This window comes from Sorghum bicolor, chromosome 8, assembly GCF_000003195.3.
Source record: "Sorghum bicolor cultivar BTx623 chromosome 8, Sorghum_bicolor_NCBIv3, whole genome shotgun sequence".
NCBI lineage: Eukaryota > Viridiplantae > Streptophyta > Magnoliopsida > Poales > Poaceae > Sorghum > Sorghum bicolor.
The window spans coordinates 1,833,130-1,843,524 of record NC_012877.2 but is presented as its reverse complement, the minus strand read 5'-3'; the positions used below and the strand labels follow the sequence as shown (position 1 = coordinate 1,843,524).

Here is a 10,395-nt window from a genome sequence, read left to right as displayed (position 1 = left end):
GTTTTACAAAATGGTTAAATAATAAAATTTAGCTATTAACTTTAGTCAAGCTGTTGTAGTTGATCTAATAATTTGTAACTAAAGAATCCAGCACGTAAAGGATGTCACCAACTCGTATTTTGTTTTGTTTTACATTCCAAATAATATAACCGATCTTATTATTTATATTTCCTTCCTACCAAAAAAAACAAGTTATTTTAGTTTTGTCCTAAGTTAATTTTTAAAAAAATAAAAATGAGAGAGTATCAACATTTATAACACAAAAAGGTATATTACAAAAATATATTTTTCATGATAAATCTGATAATACTTATTTGGTATTATAAATGTTGGTTCTCTTTTGTACAAACTTGGTCAAATTTTAAAAAATTAGCTTAGGATAAACGTAGAGTAACTATTTTTTTATTTTGATAGAGTAAGTAACCTAGGAGAATATAGCTTATTGAATTATAATATTTTTTTAAACAACAATGGGGAGGCCAGATATCCCCACCTGAACAATTCGATTAACGGACCAGGCACTGCTCAAGAACCGGCTTTCCATCTTGAGCATTGGTACCGGCCAGAACAAGGCCCCGGTACTAATGTGAGCATAAGTACGTACGTACCAGGCCTAATGGTCACGTTTCCAACTTCAAGAAACACGTTACTACTGCTCGCAAAAAAAAAAAGAAAAAAAAAAGAAACACGTTACTATACGTAATACGCTCGGGTCGGGCGTGGGCCAGCGAAAACGACGTTACGTGTTTTCTGGGCCCGATACGAATCCAACGGCCCGGATAATGACCAGGTTATCATGGCTTTGTTTAGTTAAAAAAATTATAAAATTTTTCAGATTCTTCGTTACATCAAATCTTACGACAAATATATGGAGTCTTAAATATAAATAAAAAATAATTAATTACACCATTTAATTATAATTTGCGAGATAAATATTTTAAATCTAGTTAGTCTATAATTAAATAATATTTATCAAATATAAATGAAAGTATTATAGTATCTATTTTGCAAAAAAAAAAACCAAACAAGGGCATATAGTTGAAAAGTTGGCTGTCCATTATCTTCAGGTCCTCGCACTCAAGGGTCCTCCTAAATGGCACGGAGGGGAGACGGATTGACCATTTGCGCGGCTTACGACAAGGTGACCCGCTATCTCCCTATCTGTTCATACTGGCTATTGACACCCTGCACAGGTTACTCGAGCTGGCAACTGTGAATGGCACCCTCTCACCCTTGCGTGGTAGAAATGCAAGACTTCGATTATCCTTATATGCCGATGATGTTGTTATTTTCTTGAACCCAATAAAGGAGGAAGTTGCTGCTCTATTTGGAATTCTAGAGATGTTTGGCTCAACAACTGGGCTGAAACTAAATCTTGAGAAGTGCTTAGTGGCCCCGATCAGATGTGCAGGAATGAACCTTGATGACATTCTGGAGAATTTTGCAGGGAGGAGAGTGACCTTCCCACTGACATACTTGGGGCTCCCATTAACTTTGGGCCGGCTGAAAGTGGCACATGTGCATGGTTTTGTAGACAAATCAAGGTCCAAACTTGCAGGTTGGCAAGGGCGACTCCTAAACCAAGCAGGCAGAAGGGAACTCACTCGTTCGGTGCTGAGTGCGATGTCAATATATCTGCTGACCACATTGAGGCCGCTAAAGCAAATGCTGCAAGACATTGACAAGATCAGAAGGAGGTTTCTGTGGGCTGGCGATTTGGAACTCACGGGGGAAAGTGCAAGGTGGCATGGTCGTCAGTAGCCAAACCAATTGAGTTTGGGGGGCTGGCTCTAATTGAACTAGAAAAGTTTAGCAGAGCCTTGCGGCTCAGATGGTTGTGGTTTCAATGGACAAACCCAGAAAGACCTTGGAGTGGCTCAACATCAACATTGCCTATTGATTCAGTGGATATGGCCCTCTTTGCAGCTGCCACCACGGTTACGGTCCGGAATGGACTTAAAGCTTTCTTCTGGCACTCTAGTTGGCTGGACGGTAGGCCACCTGCAAAGCTCTATCCGCTATTGTACAGACATAGCAGGAGGAAGAACCGTTCGGTCAGAGATGCACTCACTGGGTAGAATTGGGTCCGAGATGTAGCCTACAATTTAAATCATGACCTCCTAAGTGAGTTCTTTAAACTATGGACAGCTATTGATGAGGTTGGCTTTGACCACGATGAGAGCGGGGAAGACAAAATAACTTGGACACTTGACAGCTCGGGAGTATACTCTGCAAAAGTCAGCTTATGTAGCACAGTTTGCAGGCCAAATTTCCTCAAACTTTCCAACACTGATCTGGAAGGTCTGGGCACCTCCGAAGTGCAAATTTTTTATCTGGTTGCTTCTCCAGAACAGACTATGGACGGCGGCGCGGCTTCAGCTGCGCGGGTGAGAAAATAATTATTTTTGTGCACTCTGTCAACGCAGTTTGGAAACGGCGCAGCACCTGTTCTTCGAATGCCCATGCTCGCGGATGATCTGGCATTCAGTAGCCCCATGGAGTGCTTGCAGCACCCTCAACCCAAACAGCTGGGTAGGAGGCCATGAACTAGAACTTGAGGATTGGTACAGTCAAGCTTTCAGAAGCAATGAAAAGAAATGCCAAACCTTGTTAATCTTGACCCTCTGGAGTATCTGGAATTGGAGAAATGACAAGATTTTCAGAGGAGGCACAAAGACACCACAGATGATTGTATCGGAGATAAAGGGAACAACGCTGCAGTGGTCGCTAGCAGGATGTAAAGCCTTGAGGCATCCTATGGTCGAGTCAACCTTTAGCGAGTAGTAAGTCATGTAAAAACCCTGCAAGGCCTAGGCAGTGTGGGGTAGCGCAACTCGCGCGTGTAAAACTTTGTTGTTCACTTCTCCTTATTAATCAATGCCGGCAATGCCGGATCTTTCAAAAAAAAAAAAGTTGAAGCTCACGTGGGGCCCCCGGAGAGGAGCAGTGGAGCAGATGACACAGCGGAAGAACGACTGGCTGTGAGCCCAGCAGCATCGGATTGCGCCCACGTCACGCCAAACAACCAAAGCAACGATACATTTTGGCCAGGAAATTTTCAAAACAAAAAAAAAGAAAAACATTTTGGCCAGGAACAAAAACAAGGCCCCAGCTAGCCCTTCTTCTCCGGCTCCGGTACATTCCCTTGCCTGTGCCTGCCCTGACCATGGACGCAGCAGTGGCAGCCACCTGCTCCCTGCTACTGGTCTCCGGCCCCCGGAGTCGATCATCGCCGACAACCTTGCCTTCCCCCTCGTTGCTTCGGCCTCCCTGCAAGAATATTTGCTGCTCCATCACAACCTCCACTACTGCAAGGCGGCAGCAGCAGCATCTCGTTGCGCCGAGGCTAGGCAGCAAGGGGAGTAGCAGGAGCATTAGCTGGAGGTGCTTTTCAAGTGCCACTGGCGGCTCATCAACCGCTGTCACGACAGAAAAATGGATTCTTGACCCTGCAGGTCTGAATGTCTGAAACTCTGAATGCCGTTTAGTCACTTTATTATTCTCCTCGGATCATTCACGGTCTACTCACTTTTATCATGTTACTATTAACTCATTATTCTTTAACAGCTAGCTAGCATGGTTAAGTAGCACCACGTCCTGCTTTCAATAATTTGCATGTATAATATATGCCCACTGTGGTGTATGCATGGTGTGCTAAAATCTGAGCTCAGCAGCCATTATGTTCTCGTGTTACCGCTTTCAGGTGACGGTGATTGGCGTCACATTGGCTACAAAGTTGCACGGCCTGGCGCGATCGAGATAATCTCAGTGAGTACATTCATTCTCTCCGTACGTCGATAAGAATAATATTATACACCTAGGGTGTAGAATAGCACTGCCGACTAGCTACATCCTTAGATTGATGCAGTGTGGACAGTTAACATTATGAGCAGCTTGGCAGCCAAAGCATACATATGCCTTTTTTTATCCAAAAAAGAAAATAAAAAAAACATGTATATGTACTGCAACTGCAACATGACACATACTGTCACCTTGAAGACTTTATTAAGCAGCTTGGCAGCGATACATACAGTATACTGTATGCACTGTAACTGCAAACATGTTACTAGTCACCTTGACAGTTAGAATTTCGGTGTCCATACTTTCCAGGATGATGCGGTAACCGTTGGCCGAGTTGCTGACAAGGCCGACATCGTCCTCCCCATTGCCACAGGTCAGTTCGATCTTGCAAGAGTTCAGTCAGGAACTCTGTTTGTAGTAAGGTACTCTGTCAATTCAGCCTGGAAACGTTGATAACAAGCAATCGTGGATGCAACAAAAACGCATTTCTGAAATATATGGAATGCCTTGCCAGGAATCAGGAGCCAGCAGGGCCAAACAAGCAGCAAGCAATCTGATCATATATTGTACTGCCTGCAGTTTCAGGCACGCATGCTCGGCTGGAGAAGAAGGGTGGCAGCCTGCTGGTAACGGACCTGGACAGCACCAACGGCACCTACATCAACGAGCGCCGGCTCAACCCTGGCTTCCCCATCGCCATCGACCCCGGCAGCTTTCTCATCTTCGGTTTGTATTGGATCACCCAACGATTCCCGTCCAATTCATCAATTTTTAGAGAAGTGGCTCTTGGTTGTGAACCCTGAAATTTGCATTATTCTGCATCGATGTATTGCAGGTGACATCCACTTGGCGATGTTCCGTGTAAGGAAGATGAGAGTTGAGGTGGCCAGTACTGAGGACGAGGGAGCTCAACAAGAGACCAAGACAGAGGTAGCTGCAGCAGCAGTTGAAGATACAGCAAGCTAGGAAGCTCGCTCTTTCTATCTCAAAACTTCTCAAGGGTTTCTTCCGAGCATGGTGTTCCCTGGATAGAGATGAAAATGGATCGGATCGGAGTCGAATGGATAATGCCTCTCTCTTATTCTAATCTGTTTTTCCGTCGGATTCGGATTGGAGTGGAAAATATTCGAATGCAGATGCAGGTTTTATGGGTGTCGAAACTGTGGTACGGATATGGAGCGAAATTGGGTCGAGTACGGATTTAAATAGTTTCGAGTAATATATGCTTGCTGAGAGAATTGTATGTTTGTTATGAACTAATTTTTGTAAAGAGCTACTAACATGTAGTAGATAATAGTCTTGCATTGCATTCCAAGTTGTGGCTATCGCACCTACTATAATAAGTTATTTTTGAAAAGAACTATAATAAGTTATCCTTTCTCACAAATGATAAGTTTTTTGATCAAATCATAAATGATAAGCTATTAGAATTAATTTTGTAAAAAGCTAATAACATGTAGTAGACAATAGTCTTTGCATTGCATTCCAAGTTGTGGCTATCGCACCTACTATGTTAAGTTATCCTCACTCACAAATGATAACATCAAAATGTATCCTATATGTGCTTTCGGTTATATGGGTTTGATTAATATATTTGAGGAATCCTAGAAATTCCATTTTTGTTTTCATTCAAAATCATTCTTGAAATTCTTGGACGCGGTAACCAGGACGAGCATGATTGGAAACTTTGGGAAGCCATTTAGAGAAAGCCGCGATTATTAAAATCCAAATCTCGGTGACCAGCAATCTGAATTATTTGGCATGGCTTTATTACAGTAACAATGTTACGAGAACACGTTATTACATGGTGATCGATCTATTTCAGTTCTCTCAAAAGCTACATTATTGATCGGCTTATCTACCCAATATAAATTACATGATAAGATAAAAGTGACAGATAAAGAAAGAATTGGCGTATCACTAATAATATACAGAGCCATTCGATTGTTTCGATTACTCGAGGTAATAGTTGCTCCAAAATATTGGCAAGCCACAGACTAGGCTCAGACAAAGTTTACAGTGAATGAGACGTAAGGATGGACCTCTGATTCACCTCCCAGACCAGCAACAGCCACATCATCTTCGGCTTTCCAATAAATACTGTAATTCAAATGTTGCATTTTATTAGTGAAAAACAAGACAAAAGCTGTGACTTAATAATGTAACTACTACACTCCAAATACTGAATTACCTATGGACATTGCCACAAAGCTCCTCTAAGATGCTCCTTACTTTCTTCTCGCCCTTTGTAGATGGAGCAAGAACGGCAGACTAATGCAATAGAAAAATCAGACAAGACATGCAAGATAGAGTTGAGCATTACAAAGAGTCAGAAAGCAGAGCAAATTACCAGGAATGATGGTGGCAGACCATATCTAAGAATGCTCTCTACAAAGATACGCACAGCACAGAAGTGCATCCAGGAACTGAATACCTGCACAAAAAATAGTTACAACCCTTTAGGGAACAGGTCCTTATGAAAGAACTTTTAGGCAAAAGGGACTGCTTTAGGGAACAGGTCCTTATGAAAGAACTTTTAGGCAAAAGGGACTCCTTTAGGGAACAGGTCCTTATGAAAGAACTTTTAGGCAAAAGGGGCTTAACCTAGTCAAACACAGGTAGAGTTGTCAGGCAAGCAAGATAAGCATGAGAAAGAAACCAAATCAAATATGAGCAAATTGTGTAACCAGTTAACCACAACAACAAGCATTTGATCCTCAATACTTTGGTCATGTTTACTCAAGCAAACTATCTGAAAAATCAAGTGCACGAGCAAATATCTAAAATCTAGCCAAGGTCACAGGCCCAGTAGTGAGAACTTTTTTTATGATATGATGAAAATTAGGAGTTTCATAGACCTAAGCCTTAAAATCAGAACACACACTCAGTGTCCAATGACTGTGACACCAAACATTAACAAAATGGCTTTCAATCAATATAAACATATGGTCTAAAATCAAATTCCCATTCAACGTTTCTGACATTCACAAGGAAAACAAAACCAGTTGCATTTTTAAGGAAAGAAATGCTATTGTGGGTAGGATCATAGGACCACTGGAATATGTTGGGAAAGGCTAAGTACCTCGCTGTAGCTGGCATAGCACCATTGCAGAAGCGAAGTCCTCATAGCTTCCTGATCTTGCAGTAACTTCTCCATCTCCTGCTTTCTACTTTCTTGTGCTTCAGGACTATACTCAAAATCACGAATCTGGAACAAAATGAATAAAACTTAGTGAATGACAAAAGACTAAAGATGTGATGTCAGATTAATGTAAAAAAGCATAAGACGTCCAAGGAAACCTTACCTGGAAACCCTTCTCGCGAGCACGAACCTTAAAGTTGTCAACAACCTTAGCAAAAAGTGTTACAGTGTAGAGGGCATACTCATTGTCTTCATAGAGCTGTTTAGATGACCTGGGTACCTATAAAATCATGTTTAGCTAAATATGAATATACACAATGAAAGAAGGGATACACTTTTAGAGCAACTTGACAGTTTTTTTATAGAAGTAAGATTCTCCTAAGGGCAGATTAAAACAGCATTCAATGTCTCTTTTAAATGAAAATTTGAAGAAAAACTTGCCAATTTAGGAGGTTCTAAAACAGGCTGAAAAGAACCATAAATGAAGCACAACAGAAAATTAACATACCACAAATGTGTCGAGTGACTCATAGCTTGACAACCAGTCCTTTTGGGAGTACTTTGGAACAATAGCAAGAAGTGTTACTAGATGCTCTGAGCTGACCATATCCTCTGGTTTTACCAGATTGGAAAGATCACGAACTGCTAAGCTGTCACAGAAGAAAAGGCAAATTAATCAGTGCATAACAAGAAACAGTTTACCTCATTCTGTTTTCCCATTTGCATTATGTAAAACAACAAATGAATTGAATAATGGTTGAGATCACAGGAAACATATAAGCATAAAAAAAAATCCTCCAAAAAGTAGTGATAAAAGTATGGCAATACCTCCCACTTTGCTTTCTGTTGATTGCACTAAGCTGGCTCCTTACATTGTTATATTCCGCTGCTCGAACCTAGAAAATAGAATATTTTTTAGTCATTGTAAACTCAGTTTCCAGTCAACAATATTACAAAAACCATCATCGTGTAACACCACAATGAAATTCATAAACTTGAGACCAAACCCCATGTGGGCATACAGCTGATAAGGAGCATGAGAAAAAAAAAGAAGCGTACATAGAGTTGGGAAGGAATAATCACAGGCAGATAGATATTTTCAAGGGGTACGTTATCTGTGAAATACATGTGTTTGCTTTATCCTCAGAAAATCTGGCATCAACTTCTCATTACTTTAGACCCTAGTTGTGATCTATAAATTTGTATAAAAGGAGTGTGACAACTGAATGCTAGTGAAAGGAGAAGTATTGCTAACGGTCAAGTACTAGCCATGCATCATTTAGGCACCTATTATGGGAAACAAAAAAAAAACACATGAAACCCCCAGAATGCTCCAGTACCAGCACAGAGTTCCTTTTAATTAATCTAGATATATAAAACTACAGAAGCCCACAGCAAATTATAAAAAGGCAATCTCAATTAGTCCATATCCAATAGCATGCTAAATAAATACAGCACAGTAGTATGTACAAGTCTGGTCATTATGCTATGTCGATGTTAGTGGATCTTTATATAGAACATTCTGACCCGGCATTAGAGTTGTGTTCTGAGAAACAAAACCAACCTTCATGTCATCCTCGATCTTGGCGACCTGTGTCTGGATGCTGCCGACGATCTCCTTGAGCGGCGACATTGTGGGGTACTTGCCCTCATCCCACACGAACCTGCACGCTCGCACAAGCACAACCCAAACAAACCAACAAAAGCTAGCTTTTGAGCTACACACATGTTGGGGCAACAAACCGCCCATCCGAATCCGACCGGGCGGGGTGGACAGGACAGTAGGCAGGTAGCAGCAGACCTGACCTGGTGAGGTAGGTGTCGACGGGGACGCCATCGACGGTGAGTGCCCCGCTGTCGACGCCTCCTGCGCGCTCGAGGTCCTCGATCTGCCTCCGGATCTTGTGCGACACGCCCTCGACGAACACGTTGGACTGGGCGGAGGGCGAGGGAGGGCAAGTGAGGGTGAGGCAGAGTCGAACTCTAGAAGAGATGGGAGATGGAATCGAAGGGGCCAAGCATACATACCTTGACGAGGTCGTCGCTGAGGGCGAGGAGGGAGTCGAGGGTGCCGACGCGGAGGTCCGGGACGTTGAACTGCGCGGCGGTAGCGGGAGGTCAGGTCAGGTCAGGTCAGGCGAGCTTTGTATTGTGTGGATGATTGGATTGGATTCCGGCGAGGGGAGTGAAGGAGGGAGGGAAAGCGACAGGATTACCTACCCGGTACAGCGGGGTGTCGAAGGAGTGGCGGGAGATGGCGTCCTGCAGGCGCGGCCACAGCGAGGTCGCGGTGGCGCCGGGAGACTGCACGGGGAGAGAGACGATCCAGTAGCGGGTTGCCATCGCCGCCGAGCACCTGGTCTGGTCTGATGGCGATGATGGATCTCGGCGGGGAGGGGAGCGGGGAACGCCGGGGAGGGGGGATGAGTGACGTTGGGCTGGGCCCATGTTTGGACTTTGGAAGGAACGATGGCGGCCCGGATCAGGCCGGGCCGGGCCCGGTTTTTAGCAACGTGTCCGTTCGATGGCCGTGGCCGGCCGAGCTCGTTGTCGGCAGGAGGCCCGGTGTCTGTGTCTGTGTCTGGATTAATAAAGAGGGAGAAAGACGTCATTAACGTATAAGAGTATAGACAGAGAGAGAGAGATCTGCAGAACACCAAGATACTTGCTGCAGTGTAAGAATTTTTTTTCCTCTAAGACCCAGATTAAATAATAAATCCACTGTTCTACCATGCGTAAATAAATCATAAGATGAGCACCATTCTACTCCTTGGTCTAGAAAAGAGCATGGCATGGGACGGTGATGTCGCTGTCACAAGCGTGGCTTAGCGGTAACAGCATCGCAGTTGTTTTACGAAAATACTTTAAGATTAATTTAGAATTAGGAGAGCACTACTGTAATAGATTACCTAAAACTCATCTCGTACTCCCTCCATTCCAGACTATAAGACATATTTTTCTCGACATTCTTTCATTTCAAATTATAACTTTTTTTCTAGATAAAAGTTTTTTGCTATACATTTAGATATATATAATTGTTTAGATATATAGTAAGTACAATTTATCTAGAAAAAAGCTAAAATGTTTTATGACTTAAAATATTTCTTTACAGATAGACGAGAGATGGGTTATCTCCTTTATTTCATGAGAAATGGTTTTAGAAATGAAGCGATCCATCATATAATTATTACTCAGTTTTCTGTTTGGTTTGTCAAATGGAATAGATTGACTATCACCACCTCAATCTTCTTAAGCCAATAATTATTTACAAGTACGAGAAATGGGGTCACTCCACGATACGAGGAATGAACTCGTGATGCATTACTTCATATAGAATTGGTGACTCCTAGAAACAAACAACCTATAAATTCCCAAAGACAATTCTCTAAGCATCTTCTCTGCCATACAGAAATGAGGAAGCTCACATGATGCATAGCTTCGTCAATTCTCTC

General features: G+C 42.6%; 2 protein-coding genes across 2 annotated transcripts; one reads left to right on the top strand and one right to left on the bottom strand.

Annotated features, from left to right (window-relative positions):
- Positions 3,053–5,116, top strand: LOC8071450. Its single transcript, XM_002442684.2, has 5 exons — positions 3,053–3,455; positions 3,704–3,768; positions 4,111–4,174; positions 4,381–4,527; positions 4,637–5,116. Exons 1-5 carry the CDS (start codon positions 3,167–3,169, stop codon positions 4,765–4,767), a joined length of 696 nt encoding a protein of 231 aa, XP_002442729.1. The 5' UTR covers positions 3,053–3,166; the 3' UTR covers positions 4,768–5,116.
- LOC8071449 (V-type proton ATPase subunit C) lies at positions 5,520–9,380 on the bottom strand. The gene is made up of 11 exons (XM_002441710.2): positions 9,164–9,380; positions 8,972–9,040; positions 8,750–8,877; positions 8,508–8,607; positions 7,772–7,839; positions 7,452–7,593; positions 7,107–7,223; positions 6,884–7,009; positions 6,152–6,235; positions 5,993–6,072; positions 5,520–5,901 (listed from the first exon to the last, which is right to left on the bottom strand). The coding sequence occupies exons 1-11, from the start codon at positions 9,284–9,286 to the stop codon at positions 5,805–5,807; spliced, it is 1,134 nt and encodes a 377-aa protein (XP_002441755.1). The 5' UTR covers positions 9,287–9,380; the 3' UTR covers positions 5,520–5,804.